Below are 22262 nucleotides of genomic sequence, written 5' to 3' on the forward strand. Positions count from 1 at the left end.
GTTAATAGTCTAAGGCCAAAAGGTTTTACTATCAAGTTTTATCATTTCAATTTAGATATCATCTTTGATTTGTTGATTCAAGCGTTTCAACACTTGTATGATCATAATTTTTTTTTCCCTTTGATTAGATTAAGACTTTTATTATATTTATTCTAAAAATTAAGAATTCCCAAGAGATTAAAGATTTTTGTCCTATTTCTCTTTGAAATATCAATTACCATATTCTTATGAAAGTATTAGCCAATCATTTCAAAATACACTCAAATTCTCTTATCTCATATGAGGAGTTTGATTTCACTTAGGATCATTCGATTTATGATAATATCTTGGTGGTCCAATAGATGACTCACTTCTTAAACAACTTTAAGAGTAGGAATCCTTATATCATTCTTAAATTTGATATGTAAAAAAATATATAATCGACTTTGGTGATATGCAATTTTAAAAGTTTTCTACTTAGATAATTTCTAGATAAATTTATTAATTAAATTATAACTTATGTTTCTATCCTAACTTTTGCTTGTGTCCTAAATTTGGTCATCCCTCTTTTTTTTTTTTTTTTTCAAAAGGAAAAAAGAAGCAATAGGCAATGTTTACACCATTCTCATTTTGGCTCAAATTTTGACCTTCTTATTTGATGCTTGCTTTAGAGTATATTTATCTCGGACTTTCAAGATTTGTCATTAAATATATAAATATTTTATTATACTTTTATACTAACAAATGGTCTTATCAAACCATTTGTCACATGTTTGAGTCGTATGAAACTCTTGCTTGCTAATAAGAAGGTGAATGTGTCTAAATATGAACTTTTATTTTTATTCCCTAAAAGTATTAGTAAGATCAAGAGGGATATTTTACTGGATGAGTTAAGCCAATTTATGATGGTTTCAAGGTCTAGGGCTTATTTTTCACATACTAATGATCCCATTTTTGTTGGATGTATTGATCCTATTTTTGTTGGATATATATATTCACGTGGTGACTTAACGGTACATTTTTTTTTTTCCGAAGAAAGTATTGGAAAAGAGTAGGAAACAGAGGGCAACATTGGATACTACCTAACCAAATCCAGTCATGTGGTGGCAAGCAGCACGAAGCTGTCACAGATCGCACGCGGAACGCCATGGCCCAAACCTCGCCTCCCCCTCCTCGGCCATGTGATCCCCACACGTCACTGCTTTCGATGGGTTCGGTTCACACCGCCGCGGAAGAAGCAAGGCATCAGATGAGTGGCGATGGGCGTGCATGCAGTAGGCGCTACAGCGCAGGACGAGCCCAAGCCCTCGCACCCATGTCGATTGCGGCCTCGATCGGGATATTTTAGCGCCTCGGGTGCGGCGATTTAGAGGAGAACTAGATTTGCAGTGGATCTCGTCGTCTCCTTGACCACGATAATAGATTTCCGCATCAAACGGTCTGCTGACTCGAAACCCAGCTTTGGCATCTTGTCGTCTCCTTGGCACCGCAATCCGCGCTTCCCTCTCTGTCTCTGCCCGCCATCATACTATAAGCCGACAGATCTGCCCCCTGGTTTTGCTCTCTAAAGCTACTCCCTCTCTCTCTCTCTCCCCCGGAAGCTGGTTCGTTTTGCAGCAGGTGTGGGTTGCTGAGAAGTGACGCAGATTTGCAGAGGATGGCGAGCCATCTCCTCCGCCAGCCTCGTTGGGTGCTGGTTGCAGTGGCGCCTGCCTTGTTGTTTTTGTCGTTGGTTGTGCCCTTTTCGGCGGCGAAGCTGACCACTGGGTACTACCGGAAGTCCTGCCCCAGGGTGGAGCAGATCGTGTCGGACGTGGTGACCAACAAGCAGATCAGCAGCCCCACCACGGCCGCTGGCGCGCTTCGGCTCTTCTTCCATGACTGCTTCGTGGGCGGCTGCGACGCATCCGTGCTCGTCTCCACCAATGCTTTCAACCGCGCGGAGCGGGACGCGGACATCAACCTGTCGCTCCCGGGGGACGCCTTCGACGCCGTGGTCCGCGCGAAGACGGCCCTGGAGCTGCAGTGCCCCGGCACCGTCTCCTGCGCCGACATCCTAGCGCTGGCCACCCGCGACCTGGTGTCCATGCTCGGCGGGCCCTTCTACGCCGTGCCGCTGGGCCGCAAGGACGGCCTCGCCTCCCACGCCGCCTCCGTCGAGGGCAACCTCCCCCGTCCTAACATGACCATGGACGCCATGATCGCCCTCTTCGCCGCAAAGGGCTTCACCGAGCAGGAGATGGTCGCCCTCGCCGGCGCCCACACGGTGGGCTTCTCCCACTGCAAGGAGTTCGCGGCGCGGATCTTCCGGTACAAGGCCGGCGAGCCGAGCGCGTTCGACCCGTCCATGGACCCGCGCTTCGCGCAGGCGCTGCAGAAGGCCTGCTCCAAGTACCTCAAGGACGACACCATCGCCACCTTCAATGACGTCATGACGCCGGGGAAGTTCGACAACATGTACTACCTGAACCTGAAGAGGGGGCTGGGGCTGCTGGCCTCCGACCACGCGCTGGTGGCGGACCGGAGGACGAAGCCCCTGGTCGACCTCTACGCCGCGAACCAGTCGGCCTTCTTCCGGGACTTCAGCCGCGCGATGCTGAAGCTCGGCCTGGTCGGGGTGAAGACCGGAAGGAAAGGGGAGGTCCGCCGGAGGTGCCGCGACTTCAACAACCTCTCCACCTGAACCAAGATTTCCACAACGAGATTGCTGTTGCCATAGCTTCCACTATTATCTGTCTCAAACAGTGGGTAGAGTTAGATTGGTCAGGAAAGCAGGGGAGGGGATCCAACCGAGGCTTCTCCTTCATGCTTTCTCTATAGATCGATCACTTGATACATATAAGCCGAGGAGGGGTTTGCATTTCGTTGATTTGGAGCTCTCCTCGATCGGATTTGCCCGTTTTTCCTATGTAGCGGTGATTTGATAGCAGCTGAACGAAACTTGGCCCTTTTTTCTTATTTGGATGCTCTGTTTCATCGTGCATGGCGTCAGTATCAGTCGGCGACATATTTGTATGCATGAGATGAGCTTAAAGAAGTTGAGCTGATGGAAAGAGCAATCTGAAAACGAGGCACGGTTTCTTCTCAGCATGTTTCGTACGGCTGCAGAGATGAGAAGAGCTCGGGTCTGCCGTTTGGGCGAGTGGTGTGTCATGGAAAGTGCATGACCGCTGCAATTGTCCGTGAAACGCATTCATGGCAACCCATCACCTCCATCAGCATTCAATGAACAATCTTCTTCTGGACTGCAAAGGATCCCTGTGAGAATTTGCTGCTACGTTGAAGGCTCTGCTACTTGGGAGACAGTGATTGACGTGCATATCTTACCACCAGTTTGAACTGAAAAGCTTGATATGGAATGGACTAATAGTGCATAAATCCTCGTCTCTTCATGTTTTGTTTGGCCAATTTCTATACCTTGGAATTATTTCTATTGTACTGCTGGGAAAGTCGTGTGATGACTGGCCCAAGTAGCGAGTAGAAGAGAGGTTGGTGGTGGAAAGGCTCTCTGATTGATGTGGAGATGAAGGGGGGGTAAGGAGAAGGAAGAGAAACCAAAGTGGAGGTGATGCTAGCTGTCGCTACTACCACTACGTTTACCCTTTCCTCGACTTCCCCGTCATCATCATCTCCCAGGAAAGTTGGTTTACAATCGTGGACAAGAAGAGTCTGTCTTCTTCAAGAGAGCGAGGAGAGTTACCGTTCCTGTTCGCTTTTCTTTTTGTTTAGTCTTTTTAGTTCCCCCATCTCCCAATAGGCGCAAAAAGGGCGAGCACGCGCGATCCAAATCCCCAAAACATGGGAGAAGACGAGGGAGGGCCGTAAAGATCGCAGCAAACTGCAGTTGGTTTGTACGTACCGCAGCTCGCGTACTCTTACGTGAGTCAGACTCACACAAATTAGATTGATATTAAGTTCTTGACACCGGTTTTATAGTGATATATATATATATATATATATATACACTAACTTAACAATATCAAACAAGTAATATTCATTAAGACCTTTTTTGTCTCAAGAATAGTAACGGATATAATATACCACAAATTTCATACGGTTTGAATTAGATTAATTCTCCAAAATCGTACCATCCAAAACTCAATTAACTAATCAATATAAAATTCAAAGTTTTGCATGGGATTTTCAATTATCATAGACAGAATATTTAAGTCATGAAGTAGATTATGGATTTTAAAAAGTTATTTGACAAGTTTCAACTAAATCCTCCCATCAAACAGGGCTGATTATCATAACTCAAATTTCAATGAACCAATTAGTATTTATGAAGAAAAAATCCAAGAAAATTTTACTAATAATAACAAAAGACATTTAAATGCTCTTTTTCTTAACTAAAGATTACTTTCTTTTGTACAAAACTCAATCACCAAAAGAATTTAATAAAAGAAAATATAGCTAACGTGTTGTGCTGCTGGATTTCTTTTTCCTTCATCTAAGAAGAGTCAAACTAATAACAATTTAGAATTTTCTTCAGCAGGTGCAACAAAACCCACAAAATAGCCTCAAATTACCCCTAATCATGATCCAGTCAAACTAGTTTAAGCAGCAGGAGGATAGTGGTAAAGAACATGTGCAAGATTAAGTTCTTAAGGCTGGTTATTGCGCTTGTGTGGATAGGTAAATGTTCAAACACTGGTGTTACTGTATATTATTGGTATTTCCTCAGATGACCACAGTACACCTTCAGATCTTCTTTAAGACCTGAAGGAATTAATTAACTTTAAACAGCAGGATTTGATGAGAGTCGCTAAAACCCTGAAAAATCCTCTATGTTGCCGACTCAAGTGCTTGATACTTTATTGCGCACATTGCTAATGCAAATGTGAAGATTTGGTTAATAAATGAAATGTAATTTGGCTAGATGTTTTAACAAACACAACACAGGTAAAGCATGTTGTAACACTTACAGAGTGCACAAAGTACTGCCCGATTTAGTCGCCTGCTTCATGTTGTGCTGTGCAACCCGCATTCGAGCCTGATGGCTTCTATAAGCTGGGGAGACACTATTTCCTGAACTCCTGATGGCTTGGCATCTCTTTCCCTGACCCCTCCAGGTGACTCACCTTCTCCCCATCCTCTGTATAAGATCACTTTGTTGGGCTCTCTCGACACAAGAACAGACCCAGTTGCTTGCTGAGTATATAAAACGAGGAGATAGAGAATGAATCAGTGTTGTGTTAGATTATAAACTTCGCCAGGACCGAGCGGAACATACCTCAAGTTCAAATATCAATTCCTGTACAGAAGTCCCCTTTGCTCTTCCCTTGATATTCACAATGGCAAGAGGATACTTCATGAAGTGTGTTCTTATTGTTTTTGCAACACCTGAAATGATGTTGTTCCTCCCTGCAAACAAATGAAGTTCAGCATAGTCTATAAACCAAGCCCAATTCAATTCATGAGCATGATGCTTGACAACTTTGGAGCATTCCAACACAGTCAAACACCCACAGATTTAAGAAACATTACAAATCACATATATCTTCAATCCACATTAAGGATTCAGTGAATCGACATCATTGGAAAGGTTATTTAACCAAATCCATGCAGTGGAATGATACTTAAAGAGAATATGATCACAACAAAAGGGTGGGTGTTTCACCAAGAGTTTGACAATATGGTGTAAAAGATATATTTCTCTTTGAAATATGAAGGATTACATTATTGCACATTCAGCAAAGTAGATAAACACTATCAAAGCAAGACAATTTCCTAAAACGAAAAACTAATTCAGAACATTTAAAACTTTAATTTGCATGAAAAAAATGAGAATTAAGTATTACCAACAGCTAAAACTGGGCGTTTTTTCATTTTGAGGGCTTGTTTACGCAGAACGAGTCTTTCTCGATTTGATAGAGGTGCAGCCTTGAAAGGAACTTCAACATAAGCCTCCTTTACTGATGTATCCTCAGCAACAGGGGAGTCACCCATTACAGAAGATGACACCGGAGCTCGTTGCTAAAAATAAAAAAACACGCAAACATGTAAATAAATGAGAAAATAAAACATGTGAACTTAAAACTAAGAAAAAGAAAAAAAAATGATAGGTCTCTCTGGATGGTGATTAATAATGAACATTAGTACCGATTCGATAGATAACAGACTAATCTTCGGATACAAAAGAGGCTTATCAGAATTACATCAATTTCCATCCTTAGGTACTAATTCTCACCTCCAGGACAAACTGAGCAACTTTAGTATCAGAGTGATTGTCTTTATGTTTTAGATCTATCAACTTATCCTGCCACAATAAATGGAATATGACAAAATAAGATAATTAAATAATCAGGATGAAAGGCCAATCCAGAGTTGAATTCAACACATACCTTTGAACTACTCTCAGAAGAATAATCCATTTCATCAAATGCGGTACTGACAGATTGTTTCATATCATTTGTGATATCAGAAGACTCTCCCACATGCAGGGGCTCTGAATCAGTGTCATGCACTCCCTTCACCATAGTTCACCAATTACAAGAAAATAACACATAAGAAACTAGATCATCAATAACTAAATTCATGGTATACCAGGTTGCCACAAAATTGCAGCAGATATGCATAAAGTTCATCTTTACATGGAACAAAAGCAGGAGATGCATTAAGCACAGACGGCAGAGTTATGCTATGTATATTTATCTTGAAATAGTAACTAAAGTTAATTAAAATAATATAGATTAATTGTTCAGCATTCTTTTTTTACACATGGGCCACAAGGAGCTGAGTACAAATGAAGTGAGCATAACCATCAAACATGTCCCTGCTTGTGGGAACATTGTTCAGAAAAATCTGCAACTAAACATAGAAATAAACAGAAGACATTATATTTATATCACACTAAAAAATATTCATGTTCTTAGATTCAAATTTTACTGAACATCAAAATATAGTTTTCCTGAAAAACAACATATGAACATGTCGTTTTTGTTTGATATAAACCTGAGTTTGGCATTAACCAATTAGAAATAATTAATGGCAAAATAGAGGAACAAAGAGACCATATTCTGTAAACTACATCATATAACCTGCATGTATGGGTTTTCAGATCCATACGCAATAATGATCAAATGGATTAACCATGGCATTAAGTAGCAGCTTTAACTGTTTAGGTAATCCAAAATACAAATCTTGTACTAAATTTACCCATTGAAAAAACATCAATTGAACCTATCACATGCCCTGCATACGAAGGTTTTTTGGATCCATATTAAAGGACAAATAGGTTCATTATTTTAGCATCAAGAGGCAGTGTAACTCATTTAATTGCTTTAAACTTTTATTATAGTTGCCCATTTGGAAGCATCCATGTAGCCCATCAAGATGAAACCACTGTCAGGATGACATCATGGTGTAATTTTTGGAAACCATAAGAACCATTTGGTATGGTTTTTATACTGAATTTGTATAATTTTCAGCTTCCTTCAAAGGAATAATTACCTCACAGTCTACAGAATTGTTGTCCTCCATTTCACCAAACCCAGTTTCATCAGTTGTTGCAATTACGTTGCTTGATGTCATACACTTGTCTACTGCCACAGAGTCAATCAGAGAGTCATCCTGGACCTGGTAGAAAGTTGGTGCATTAGTTCCAGGAAAGCTGATGTGAAAACACAATAAACAACTAGAAAACTCACCATCTGATGCTTCATCTGATTTAAATTTCTTGAAATATTTAACACATGAAGCTTCAATGACTATATCAGAAAACACACAAAAAAAAGTTTTTATTAGAAAGATAACAGAAAATTCAAATTTACAAAAGAGAAGACAAGTTCACCTCACAACGTTGAGCCTCCAAAGAGTGTATCATTGCTTCCCTTCTATTTAATAATGTTGTTGGCCTCAAGGTCACAGGCCTTTGGTAGTTCTTTCCTCGATATACAATAATTGCATAACCTTTACTCACTCTCTCAACAGCCACCAGGATACCACCACTTTCCGCCTCTAAGATTCTAGCTGCTGTCTCAATATTTTTCATGCAACGATCTTTTGAAATTATTTTTACAAGTTCCCGATATTTCCAGTGAAGGTGCATATTCTCAACTGTTCCATCAAAGACTCCCCTTCTTCCTGAGTGACAGAAGGAAAATAAGACAAATTATTATCTTACACCAGAATGTAAGGTAAACCAGCAAGTGGAAAAAAATACCTCCAAAAAATAGACACCATTCAGCTCAAAAAAAAAAAAGAGTCAACATTGTGACACGAAAATAGGTTAACACTCAGAAAACATATACCAAACAATATTACTGATAAAAAATGTGACTAAACAAATGTAAAATTTGCTAAAACAGAATTTAGGACTGATGAAGATGACAATATCAAGATCAGATATTCCCCTTCACACTAACAGAAAATTTTCATGATGGTTAAATGAAGTACAATGACTGATGAAACAAAAAACTGTAACACAAATATAATAGAACAATATAGCAGACAACTAACCTAGTAAGAGAAATGGTTTCATCCTCAAACCTATTTTCCTAAGCATGTATCTCTCTTCTTCTGATATGGCTTCCTTATCCACTTCAAATTTTGGAGGTTCAACTAAGGGTTCAAGCTCTGATATAAACTTTTCTGCCTTTTCCTTCTTCTTGATAGCCTGAAACAGAATGTTTAAAAATCAAGATGTTTCAGTGAACTACCACATTTTCTCAAGTCCAAATAATGGGTGCATACATTGTCTTCTTCACAAGATCAAGAAATTATATATCATATGGTGAGAGCCTACATTATATTACCTGTGACAACCTGGTCTCCATTCTTTGGAAGGCCACGTTCACTGAAGTTTTCCTACTTTCTAGGGCAAAATTTCTGATCTGCTCAGCCCCTTCTTTTGGTTCATCTGGAAGGGTAATTTTAGAGATTTTTGTTTCAGAAACATTGATAGATGCAACAGGATGGTTTTCATCTGAATTTCTCTTTTGTTTGTTGCTCCCATAATTTCTCCGCTCTTCTATTGCAATTGAGACTGCAGGAGGCAGAAAATCTTTTCCTCTATAAAAGACGATGAATTCCTTATCCCTTGATAGAAGAGTCCCTCCAGTCAGTTGCTGCAATAGATTTAACTTTCATGAAGAATTGACCATAAACAAAATCATACCTAAATCCAAGTCCATATCATATTTTGATATATTATACACATATAGGTTCTCCTGTGGGAATTTCAGTGCCTAAAAGTAGCTTAAAGAACAGGGTTGTATACTAATAACAGATGGATCTATCAAGCCTGCTCCTGTCGATATGCCATGTAAAAGCACTGTGGCTCTGCAACAGTAAATTTTGGTCAAAAGAAACATCATTACCATAGACGGACAACCAAAACCTTGGTGTGCTACTTGCAAAATGCATAGATCTGTTAAGTACATGACTCAGCATGTAATCTTCAAAAATTACAGATCATAAAGTTGCTTAGTCTTATTATAACGATATCTGACACCTGCGGAGATTACTTGGGATGCATCAGTACAAAGAATACGAGAAAATCATAAAATTATCAATTATCTAAATGAAAATCGACAACAAAGCCCCATACAAAACCTTCTTTTGAGATAAAAGAGAACTCAGAGAAGGCAGCAGGAGGAAAAAAAGAGTTCAATGAGGACAACCTACAAGCAAAAATGTGGAACACTTGTCTTCATTTGTAAAAAGCAGGTAGAACTCACGAGCTGGAAATGTTTTGCCTTTTTTTGCATTTTCAGTAAACATTATATGATTCTTACAGTCTTGTGATAAATCTCAATTACCTGATAAAGGCAATCAGGATATACAGGACTTTTTTCTTATGTATAAGTGCTGCAAAAATAAGTAGCCACAGAACAAGCATCTACTATTTTTCCAATAATTGAAAAGACTTTAGCAGGAATCCACCTTTCCTCCTCCCCAATCCTTCTCTCCATATAAAAAAAGACAAGAACTTGCCCAAACCATAAAATCCAGTTAGCAAATGAGCTCTGCACTAATGAATTTCAAGTCATGGTTGAAGCAACTTTCCAAAATTTCACTTACTTGAAAAGTCTAGAAGAAGAATGAAATAGCAAGCTTTCACATAAAGAACAGTGTTCAGCTTATAACAACAACTAAACCAATGAGTGTAGAAAATGGTATGAAACTACAAACCAATCAGGCATATATATGAAAAAGAAAAAGAAGAAAAAGGAGTTCACTTCTGACTGAGAATAAATTACCCATAATTTACCTACCTTTAGTTCCTCAGCCATCATGATGCTGTTTGTGTTTTGTACACCTCTTTTAACGGCAATTTTAGCAATCTCACATCTTTCCCATAACTTAATCATTGAAACGGCTAATCCTTGAAGGTTTCTGCTTCTCCCTTCAAAAAGCCACAGTACTGATGTCAATGTAAGGAAAGCTAATATATATGAAGATAAATTCTAAGCAAAGAATGATTATCTTCTCACCTAATGCAAAGTGACAGGGTAGAGGCCGTCCAAGCCTTCTTAAAATGGTCATTTCTCGATCTGTTAGCTTGGGCTTTATGCCAAACGGGATAAGCCGTAAAGGTTTGCGGAACCCTGGAACAACAGCTGGCAATAAATCAGCATCAACAGGTAAAGGATCACATCCCCACCAATCGGTAAAACGTGGACCCAAACCATCCAACAATCTGTCAGCTTCTTCTTCAAGTTGAACTTCTCCCTCTAGTTGCACTCGCACCTTCTTAGGAGAGCCAACTCCTACTACTAACAAAGAGCGAGCTGGAGCAGTAGGTGATTCAGCAGAAGAATTTGCAGAAATCATTTTTGGTGAATTCACCTCTTGCTTATTGGTTTCTTCATTATACAAACCAGATGGTAAAGAAACTTCATCAAAAATCTCATTCTTCTTGTCTCCATCATAGTAGTATGGATACTTGTAATTTACCCCTCTATACAAGATTATGATACTTCCAGATCTCCAAATAACTAAACCTCCAGTTTTTCTCTGGCAGCAAGAGATCCTAATTAGAAAACGCACCAAGGATGGTTATCAATATGCAAAAGAAGGGTCAACTTATAGTATTACAGTAAAAGATATAACTGTCACCGCAAATAATGAATACCATAAGCATAAATTACCATGTTACCAATATTAAGAAATAATGTACAGTGCAAATTTCAAATTTTCTACCAACTTATACTAGTGGACCCTAATAGTGGTAATCAAACAAAAAAATGTGAAGAACTACACTACTGTGTATGCATGCAGTGATGATAGCATGGATGATAAACATCATTGTCAAACTATGCCATTTACTATTACAAAAAATACAGTATTATTTAATACTTATAGGATAATATTTATAAGCAGCATGATGGTTAGTAAATATATGTTGAGACCAAAACAAGAAACTTATAGGTCAATATTTTGAATCACTTTTAAGAACCTATGTATGTGATAGGTTACAAGAAACAATTACTAACAAACAAAGGTAATATTATCATGGACGTATAAAATAGTACCAAGATAATTGTTTCCCTCTAATGTAAAACCTACATAATAGTATAGTAATAGTGAAAACAATAGTACTTATAAGCAAATAATATAAAGCACATATGTGATCACAATTTCATGCTTATGTGAATTGCATATGTGATATATTACACATAAACAATAACACCACATGCTATAGCTCCATAGGCTTATGTGGAGCAGTCACCACAAGCACATACAGCTTTATAAGGCCACATAGACCACATCTTAAAACCATGGTATGTAATTTCGAATGGTACCGCCCGGTACGAGCAGTACATACCGGTCCGACGGCATACCAGTACGCGGACGGAATGTGCTACAGTGCTACAGTAAGAGGAAGAAATATTTAAAACTGCTCGTTACGCCCTAGTGTACCGCTCGGTATGCGGTACTGTACCGTATCGAGCCAAATTCGAAACACCGGTACGGTACGATATTGCATAGCTTGCTTAAAACATTGATTACTTATTTTGCTGCATATGCTGAACATACTGAAATATTAAATAAAAATATAAATGAACATATCTAGTTATCTGTACAGATAGTGCTCTGCTGCATATGCTGCACATGGTGAAATACTGAACAAAAATGTAAATGAATATCATAAATCTATTTATGTATGAATATAATAATCAGGGTAAGCTAAACTAGGATTCCTACAAATCTATTTTTAGGGCACACAACTTGCACAGCACGAATATAAAATGTTTTGCAGGGAACTAACACAGATACAGAAGTTAGAGAAGTATATTAAACTGCCAACCTTCCCTGTGAAGACAGTTAATTCTTTCTACATATTCTAAATAAAAGTTCTAAGTAAAAAATAGCTAAAATAGCAGATATCAACTTCCATATATACCAATTAGATTACTTGCAAAAGATCAAAAACAAAGAGAGTGAAGAAAATTTGAGACAACTGTTTTAATTAGTCTATTATTGGAAGAAAAAGGGCACCTTAGAACTAGTCAAAAACTTGAAAAAAATAAAGACAATGAAAATATCTGTTTCTTCTCAAAGGGTCTCCAAAACCAAATTTCAAAAGTACATATATCACCACAGTGAAAGCAACCAGAGGAACTTCAAGAATAGAAGTAACTATATAAAGGAATCCATCAAAATTCTATAGCAGAAAAATAAAAAACATGAAAGCAGTAGAAAAAATGGATGCTTCTAACATAATATACCAAAACTAAATTTAGTCACAACTCAGAACAGAAAGGATACTTCACATAAACACCACACAATTATTACATTGAATGAAGTTTTACTGAGAAACTAAAGAAAATCAAGACTGTACAAGAAGCAACATCACGAGTTCGTCTGCCCTCAAGCATCCATAAAATGATATATTGGATACATTTTGCATCACTGCTTTCGTAGTCACCTAGTCAGGTACAGTTGATATTTTAACTGATCTAGCAGCTTCTGAATGTTTTTAGTAATATATAGGGAAAAATATTAAGATAACTGTGTACCATATTTCATACTTGGAAATATATGCGCACACCAAAATTAGTCGGTGGATAACACATACGATAGTGGGGAAAAAAACAGTCTGAGAAATAAAATGAGATTCCAAGAAGAGACGCAATAAGCAATCAACCAAGAAACATATATTTACATTAATATACAATTCAAATGGAGAAATTGTTTTTCCCTACCACATAACCATGAATGTTTCCTGTTATGAAGCTAACAAGGACTGTCAAACATCGATTGCTAACCATTTTCACTTCTGCCAAGCATTTATTTTCAATAAATTTAGTACTAATACGTTTGGTTTAAGGATTGAGGAACACTTAATAGAAATATTAATAAGACTTCAATCAACCACTTTTTGTCCAAAGTTGCAAAACATCATAAAGTATGATAGCTCCAGTAACTGTTTCCTTTTATCTGATGCCAAATTTTGCCTCCTCGTGTCTCAGTACCTGGTTAACAAATGTTTGTTCCAGATTCATATAATATTAGACATTAATATCAAGATCATATAATATAACTCATTGGAAACTTATCATAAGTTAGCCTGTACTGAAATCACGTGCTCATATGAACAAAAATAAATAAGGCTTTTGTTAGTAAGATAAAATGCCAGTCTATCGGATCAAGGATCCCAGAACACAATCCACATGAGAAAGTAATAATCACTACAAACAGGTAAAACAGGAGGAAAAGATGCCAACTTGATATCCCAAACACACCTCCAATATCTCATGAGTTCTCTTCATATTCATCCGGCACAAGTCCTCGCACTTAATCTTCACAAGCTCCGACCTCCGCCACCGTTCATGGATCCCATTCACGATTCCCTCCGTGATCCCAGCCTTCCCCACCTTCAGCCGTTTCGCCAATCGCACCCCCTCCCTCCTCAGTCTCTTCAGCTCCTCCGGCGGAATCGTCAGTTCCGCCACCATGGGGGGCGCCGCCGCATCCTTTGTGGCCCTAGCTGCCGCCTGCCTTTCCTTCTCTCTCCTCCATAGATCGCCAAACCGGTTGATGGTGACCCCCGACCCGGGTTCAGGGACCGGGTGCTCTGGAGTGCTCCAGCTCGAATCGATGGTGTATCCGACGCGACGACTGGGGATTTCCCGACTGGTCGGGATAAAAATCTCGCCGGCGGATCCGCGGCCGGTGGCGGGGCGATCGGCGGCCGTAGCGGGGCCATTCTCGAGGTAGCCGAGGCTGCGAAGCTTCTCGGAGATTCGTTGGATGGCGGATTTGGCGAGGGTTTCCGGGGTGGGATTGGAGGTGCGGAGGTGGACTTCTTTGAGGCGTTTTCTAGGGTTTTGGGAACGGAGAGCGGATCGGGGAGTGAAGGGTGGGAGGAATGGTGGCGATTGAAAGAATGGGGCTTTCGAGGAGGAGGAGGTGGAGGACAAGGAGATGGGAACAGGGTGAGATAGGAACATCGGAGCAGACGAGAACAAAGAGAGAGAGAGAGAGAGAGAGAGACTGCCATCAACTCGCCATGGCGGAGAAAGATAAGACTCGAACGGTCCGCTTAAACCCATTCAGGAGCGGAGACATGGATGCAAAGGAGCAATCGCATCTTAGGTCGTATCCAAAGTACCGTAAATGATTAGGTGTTTTATTGACGGTAAATTATAAATTATTCTCTTAACTTAAAAAAATTATATTAACATTTTAAATTTATATTAATATTTTTATAGTTATAATTATAAAAATTAAATATTTGATCTCATGACATAATGAGTTAAATTTATCAATTTTATCAATGACATGATGATCATTTTAGGATTTTATCTTATGCCGGAGGAGATGTAATAGTGGAAAGAGTTTCATTCGAAGATAATATCGTAAATTCACTAACGAAGCCGTTGTCTCATATCATCTTTGAGTGTAACGGAAGTCTAATAGGGATTAGACACATAGGTGATTGGCATTCGAAATAATTCAAAATCATGCATCAAGAGATTTATCTTAAAATCCTTTACTCTACTAGTGCCTTCGTGTGTGATTTCAAGTGTATGCCAAATATCGAAAGACATTTCGCACATAGAAATTTTATTGAATTCATTTTTGTCTAAGGTGCAAAATTGAGTATTCATAGCTCTAGCATTTAAAGAAAAAGTTTTTTCTCCAAATCATTCAATTCATTCGTTGGAGTAGAAGACTTTTGAAATATGTTTTCAATGATATTCCATAAGTTTAAATCCATGGAAAGCAAGAAAACTCTCATTCGAGTTTTTCAATAAGTATAGTCCATCCCATTGAATATAGGAGGACGAACGATAGACAAACCCTCTTGAAATCCGAAAAGAGTCATTTATCTTGGGTGTTAAACCAAATGAGAAATAACCTGGCTCTGATACCAATTGTTATGATCAAGAGCGACACTAAGAGGGGGGTGAATTAGTACAGTGGATAAAATTACGATGGTTCAAAAAATCTTTCGTATGCTGAAAACCGATCTTGGAAGATGTTAATTTGGAAGAGTAAGGAAGCATAGTGAAAGTAATAAGAAGGCAGTTTGTAGTTAAAGTAAATTGCTCAAAAGAAATGCAAACCAGATTTTTATAGTGGTTCAATCGTCGTGACTTACATCCACTCCATCGATTCCTCTTCCATCGAGGCCACCGGCATCCACTATCAGTCTTCCTTCAATGGGAGAAGACCAACTACGCTTTTACAACCCTCTTCTCCTTTTCACAGGTTTAGGAGACAACCTTTTACAAGCACACACTCCTCTCTAAACAGAATTCTAAATTTAAGCTAGAGGAGGGGATCTCTCAAGTAATTTCTATAGCGTTTTCTCTCTTTTAAGTTCTCTGTGCTTGTATGTATTAACTAGGGATGAGAGGAGTATTTATAGGCCTCAAGTTGATTCAAACATAGAGCCTAAAAAGATATCATCTCGGGTTTCCCAAGTCTTGGCGGTACCACCGCTTGTAGCACGACACTGGGTAGTACCATCGCCTGACACTGACACTGGGCAGTACCACCGCCTAGTCTGATGGCACCATCGCCTGACACAGTCTCGGAGACTGTGCCACGACGATGCCACCTATTGGGTCACTGTTTGGGCCTTTCACTTGGCCCAACATAGTCTATACATGGGCCCAATTGGCCCCTAATTGGGTTGGCCAAATTCCAATCCTAATTATGTGCTAACTACGAAATTTAAGGCATACACTAGCAAATCCGGTCCGGTTAGTCTAGGTTTCTTCTAGTGAGCTTCCGATGATCTTTCGGTGAACTTCCGATGATCTCTCAGCAATGTTTCGGCGGACACTCGGCAAGCTCCTAGACTTCATGATGATCTTCTTAGTTAGTTCTGATGAGCTTCTTCGACAAGCTCCTAGACTTCTGGATCAATTTTGGTAGAACTTCCGATGAATGTCTGGAATTTCGACGAATTCTCGAACTCCCAACGAAGTTTTGTTCTTGACTCCGGGACTTTATTTTGCTTTATGCCTTGATCACTATCGTTGTTAATCCTGCACAAATAAAACCTACTTCGATCTAGACAATTATTACAAAGTTTTAATCATGTTGTCCGGCATGTCATTGGTTCATTGACGCTTCATTCAATTCTTCGACGCATCGTCCTCTCTTGTGGCCTATTACCCAATTGGCCAGTTGACCTCCGTAACTATAATGTCTTTAGTGTAATTTCCGCTCTTCTTGGCTCGATGCCCGAACTCATGGCCTAAAGCCTTCTATCGATATGTCGACCAATCCTCTAGCTCGACGTCCAATCTTCTAACATGTTCCACTCCGACCCAACATGATTCTTCCTGCTTTTAATTATCTCTCCCTGATCAAAGCTTCCTACGTCACTTAAAACGTAGATCAGATAAACACTATCAATTGGTTTCATTATCAAAATCTGAGATTCAACACCCTCATCACAAGGAAAAAGTATAATTCTTATCGTGGTTGATCGCATTACAAAGTATGCTCACTTTTGCGATGTTCGTAATCCCTACACTGCTTCTAGTATTGCTCGAATCTTTATGAAAAATATTATAAAATTACATGGGATGCTGAGATCTATTGTAAGTGATCGTGATAGGGCCTTTATAAGCAGATTTTGGACATAGTTATTCTAAATATAGGGCACTAAATTGAAAATGAGTAAAGCGTATCACCCATAAATCGATGGCCAGACTAAAGTGGTGAACAGGTGCTTAGAGACATACCTCAGATGCTTCACTAGTGACCGGCCAAAAGAGTGGACAAAGTGGCTTCCCTAGGCTGAGTGGTGGTATAATACAACTTATTATTCATCCATAAAATGTACTCCCTGTGAGACTATGTATGGTCAACCTCCCCCTGTGATGCCAAAATATGTGTTGGGCACCTCTAAAGTAGAATAATTAGATAGGGAACTACAGGAGAGAGATAAAATGCTGAAGTTACTAAAAGATAATCTCACTACAGCACAAGGAAGGACGAAACAATAATATGATCAATACAAAGGTGAAAGAGATTTTTCAATAGGAGATTGGGTCTTTCAACGGCTCCAACCATACAAACAAACATCAATCTAGACCAGAGCATCTATGAAGCTTTCACCTTGGTTCTATAGACCCTACCTAATTTTGGAGCACATTGGAGCGGTAGCATACAGAGTGAACTTATCCGCTAGCTCCCGAATCCATCCAGTCTTCCATATGTCATGTTTAAAGCTCAAGCTGGGATAAAACGGGACAGCCCAAAGCCATCTACCAAATATGACTACCCAAGGAGAATTCCAAACCCAACCGAGTGCCTTTATTGATCGACGGATCATGACTCGATGACAATGACCCACTACTGAAGTGCTAATATAGTGGGTGAACCTACCAGCAGAAGATGTCAGTTGGGAGAACTATGATGACTTGAAGATCAAATTCTCAAAATTCATGGATCATCAGCCTCAAGGACAAGGCTAATTTCAGGAGGGCGGGTATGTTAGGACTCTAGCTAAGAGAGTCCTAATTGAATTTTATTGAAAGGAGCATTCATGTAAAACCTACCTAGCCGACCCCTATTAAAGGGGTGAAGAGGCCAGCTAGGGTAAGGGTTAGTTGGGAGGTTGCTTCTTAGAGTAGGAGTCTTATTAGGAGTTAGTTAGAAGTAGGAGTCTTGAGTAGGAGTCCTATTAGGAGTTGGGGTTTAGAAGCCCTATAAATAGTCATGTATTCATCCTCTTTTCACAAGGAATAGATGAATCTTTTTAGCAGCCTTTGAGCAGCAACTTGGAGGAAGGAACCCCTATAGAGTTCAAAGGAAGCTGATGTTGAATCACGGATTTTGATGATGAAGTCAATTGTCATTTGTTATCTAATCTATATATTGAGATAAGTGTGCAGGATTAACTACGATGAAAGTAAGACATGCAGCAGGAGTTGCGCCGGAGTCAAGACAATGATCACGTTGGGAGTTCGAGAGTTCGACGGAAGTTCGGACAGTCGTCGGAGGTTCTACGGGAACAAATCCGAGAAGTCTATGAGCTTGCCAAAGAAGCTCGTCAGAACTCACCAAGTGGATCGTCATAAGTCCAGGAGTTTGCCGGAAGTCCGCAGGAGCATCACCGAGGGTTCATCGGATGATCGACGGAAGTTCGTCGGAAGCTCGTCGGAAGAAGCGATTGACGCACCGGAGCAAGTTGCAGTAAATGTCTTAGGGAATATCGTAGTTAGCACAATGATTAAGTTAGAAATGAGAGGTGATACCATTAACTTAATCTTGGGGCAATTGGGCCCCTGAAAAATCCAAATTGGGCTGAATGGATCAACACATTCGGACCCTGATTTCTGCCAGGCAGTTGAACCACCCAAGGTAGGAGGTTGCACCGCCTGGGCTCAGTCTCCGAGCGAGACTGGGAGGTGCAACCGCTCCAGCTAGGCGGTGGCACCGCTTGGGCTCAGTCTCCGAGCACTGGTTGAGCGGTGCAACCACCTCAGTCAGGAGGTTGCACCGCTTGAGATCGGTCTTCGAGCTCTGGCAGGAGGTGCAACCGCCCCTGACAGGAGGTGGCACCGCCCAGAGGCTCTGTCTTCGAGCTCTGCCAGGCGGTGCAACCGCTCCAGTCAGGGGATGCAACCGCCTGATCCCGGAATTCCGGGAATTGATAGTTTTGAGCTCTAAATTTGAACTGGGTTGGGGCCTATAAATACCCCACCCATTCAGCATTGAAAAAGCACAGAATACACACCGAAATCTTGATCTTGTTATGTGATTTTTAGAGCTCAAAATTGTTGTAAAGGCCAAAAGTTCTTCTCCCTCTTTTCTTCCAAGTTCTGAGCTGTAAAGAGAGGAGAGAAAATTCTCTAAGGGTTGTCTCCTAAGCCCGTCAAAAGGAGTGAAACTGTAAAAGGGTGGTTGGCCTTCGCCTATTAAAGGAAGGCCTCTAGTTGACGTCGGTGACCTCGTCGGTGGAGGAAGCCAAAAGTGGAGAAGGTCAAGATTGATCGAACCACTCTAAATCTCGGTTTGCATTTACTTTGAGCATATTATCTTTACTGCAAACCTCCTCTAAAGCTTACTGCTTTCTGCGCATATACGATCGGGTTTCAAGATTTGCACTTTCAGAATCAGCGTTTAAACGTAAATTTGTTTTTTCGTACGATCATCATATTTCAGTTTGCGTTTACGTTTTGATTTCTATCATAACTGCAAACTGCCTTTATATCCTTGCTTAAACTGCATCTCGCCTAATCAAGTGATTTACGAATCAGCATTTGTAAATCAGTTTCTTCGCGTGAATATCATATTTCAGTTTGCGCCTACTATCGGATTTGAATCATAACTGCAAACTGCATTTATATCTTTGCTGCATCTCGCTTAAACAAAAGTTAAAGTGATTTACGAATCGGCTTTCTTATCGAAATCACTTGTAATGAACGAACGCAGTTTTTATCGTAGAAGGTTTTCCGCTGCACTAATTCACCCCCCCGCCGTCTTAGTGCTCTTGATCCTAACAATTGGTATCAGAGCGGGGTTAACTCTCAAACGGATTAAAACCCAAGAGAGATGGCATACGCCGAAAACCAAGAGGGCCACTCTATTACACGTCCACCCTTGTTCACTAGGACAGACTACACCTATTGGAAGACCCGAATGAGGATCTTTCTTGTTTCTATGGATTTTGAACTTTGGAATCTTGTCGAAAATGAATTTTTGAAGTCTTCTCTTCTATTGATCGATTGGAATGAATTGAAGAAGAAGGCTTTCGCTCTTAATGCAAAGGCTATGAATGCCTTATTTTGTGCGCTTGATAAAAATGAGTTCAACCATGTTTCGGTTTGTGAAACCGCATTTGATATTTAGCACACACTCGAAGTGACTCACGAAGGCACAAGTAGGGTGAAAGAGTCAAAAATCAATCTTTTGTTACATTCTTTCAAACTTTTCCAGATGAAACCGAGTGAGACTATTGGCGACATGTTTACCCATTTCATGGATGTCGTCAACGGTCTAAAAGGACTCGGAAATTTTTTTTCGGATTTTGAGCTCGTAAATAAGATTCTAAGATCCCTTCCTAAGAGTTGGGATCCTAAAGTTACTGCTATTCAAGAGGCGAAAGATCTAAACAACTTCCCTTTTGAAGAACTAATCGGGTCATTAATGACCTACGAGATGACTTGCAAAGCTCATGAAGAGCAAGAAGACATCCTTCCAAAGAACAGGAAGGATATGACACTTAGAACTTCAGAAGACCACTTGAGAGAAAACTCAAGTGATGAGGACTGTGACAATGACTTGGCACTTCTAACAAGAAAATTTAAAAAATTCATTAAAAGAAACAAGTTTAAGAATGACACAAAAAATAAACTTGAACCCAAGAAGGACCAAGTTATTTGCTATGAATGAAAAAAGCCGGGACACTACAAGAGTGATTGTCCCCAAGTCAAAAAGAGAACATCAAAGAAGAAGGCGCTCAAAGCAACGTGGGATGACTCGAGCGCGTCCGAAGAAGAGGAGTTCAACACCGAGCAAGTTGCTCATTACGCCTTAATGGCCATCGGAGAGGAGATAACGAATTTAATAGATGCAGATTTATCATTTGATGAATTATTAAATGCCTTCCATGACTTATTTGATGAATGCAAGATTATTAGTAGAAAATATAAATTGCTAAAAAAGGAGCATGATAGTCTTACTTGTAATTTTGATAAGTTAAAAACTGAATATCATGATAGTTGAAGTTCATGCATAAAATGCCATGATCTAGAAACTCTCCAAAAGGAAAACTTGCTACTCAAGGACACCTTAAAGAAATTCGAGGTTGGTAGCAAGTCATTGAACATGATCCTTGCAAACAAGGGTCACGTTCCCAAAAGAAGTGGAATCGGATTTGTGAGAAGTCCTCACCAAAATCCAACCACTTTCATAAAAGGCTCTATCTTACATGTTCGACACCAAAGCAAATGCAACTTTTATTGCAAACTTGGACACAAAACGTATTATTGTCCATTCAAGAAAATTAGTCTAAACAAATTAATTTGGGTTCCTAAAGGAACCATTATAAATTCTATGCAACATGATAAACAATGTAGATCTATTTTTGAGGCACCCAAAAGCAAATGGGTACCTAAAACTCATCCTTTCTTGTAGAAACCTATACCATCGCAAGCTAGGAGCAAGAGATGGTACCTTGATAGTGGATGCTCAAGGCATATGACCGGAGATCCATCTCAATTCTCTAAGCTCACTAGCATAGACGAAGGCTATGTCACCTTCGGAGACAACAACAAGGGTAAAATCATTGGCAAAGGAACCATAGGTAACAAATCCAACTTCTTTATCGAAGATGTTTTGTTAGTTGATGGTTTAAAACATAACCTCTTGAGCATTAGTCAATTATGTGATAAAGGATATATTGTCAGATTCGAGTCTAATGCTTGCATCATTGAAAAACCACACAAAAACACGTCTATGATTGCATTAAAACAAAATAACGTATACACTATTGACATCAATGATTTGTGTAATGAAATGTGTTTTTCGGTTTTGAATGAGGATGCTTGGCTATGACATAGAAGATTAGGTCATGCTAGCATGAAACTAATCACTCAAATATCATCTAAAGAACTTGTAAGAGGTATTCCTCATATCAAGTTCATCAAAGATAATGTATGTGATGCTTGTCAATTAGGTAAACAAATTAGGGAAAGTTTCAAATCTAAGAATCAAATAAGCACCTCTAGGCCCTTACAATTGATCCATATGGACTTGTTTGGACCAATCTCTACATCAAGCCTAGGAGGTAACAAATACGCCTTCGTCATTGTGGATGACTATAGCAGATACACATGGACTTACTTCTTAAAACAGAAAAATGA

General features: G+C 39.7%; 2 protein-coding genes across 2 annotated transcripts; one reads left to right on the forward strand and one right to left on the reverse strand.

The window, feature by feature from the left end:
• The first annotated feature begins 1134 nt into the window (after positions 1-1134).
• On the forward strand, positions 1135-2937 carry LOC135595158 (peroxidase 31-like). The gene has a single exon (XM_065085714.1). The coding sequence runs from the start codon at positions 1637-1639 to the stop codon at positions 2660-2662; it is 1026 nt and encodes a 341-aa protein (XP_064941786.1). The 5' UTR covers positions 1135-1636; the 3' UTR covers positions 2663-2937.
• Positions 2938-4745: 1808 nt separating this feature from the next.
• On the reverse strand, positions 4746-14488 carry LOC135595159 (CRM-domain containing factor CFM2, chloroplastic-like). Its single transcript, XM_065085715.1, has 13 exons — positions 13671-14488; positions 10416-10938; positions 10197-10327; positions 8736-9047; positions 8440-8596; positions 7772-8064; positions 7629-7688; positions 7432-7557; positions 6324-6449; positions 6170-6238; positions 5781-5955; positions 5213-5343; positions 4746-5130 (listed from the first exon to the last, which is right to left on the reverse strand). The coding sequence occupies exons 1-13, from the start codon at positions 14478-14480 to the stop codon at positions 4942-4944; spliced, it is 3102 nt and encodes a 1033-aa protein (XP_064941787.1). The 5' UTR covers positions 14481-14488; the 3' UTR covers positions 4746-4941.
• Positions 14489-22262: the final 7774 nt, after the last annotated feature.

Source organism: Musa acuminata, chromosome BXJ1-10, assembly GCF_036884655.1.
Source record: "Musa acuminata AAA Group cultivar baxijiao chromosome BXJ1-10, Cavendish_Baxijiao_AAA, whole genome shotgun sequence".
In the NCBI taxonomy this organism is placed as follows: Eukaryota; Viridiplantae; Streptophyta; class Magnoliopsida; order Zingiberales; family Musaceae; genus Musa; species Musa acuminata.

What these genes read in the sequence shown, in the direction of transcription:
- LOC135595158 (XM_065085714.1), top strand. Translation starts at nt 1,637, where the DNA reads ATGGCGAGCCATCTCCTCCGCCAGCCTCGTTGGGTGCTGGTTGCAGTG.
- LOC135595159 (XM_065085715.1), bottom strand. Translation starts at nt 14,480, where the DNA reads ATGGGTTTAAGCGGACCGTTCGAGTCTTATCTTTCTCCGCCATGGCGA. An exon ending in ATCAGATGAAGCATCAGATG is followed by an intron (nt 7,558 to 7,628) that starts GTGAGTTTTCTA and finishes ACTTTCTACCAG; the next exon opens with GTCCAGGATGACTCTCTGAT. An exon ending in ACAATTCTGTAGACTGTGAG is followed by an intron (nt 6,450 to 7,431) that starts GTAATTATTCCT and finishes ACTATGGTGAAG; the next exon opens with GGAGTGCATGACACTGATTC.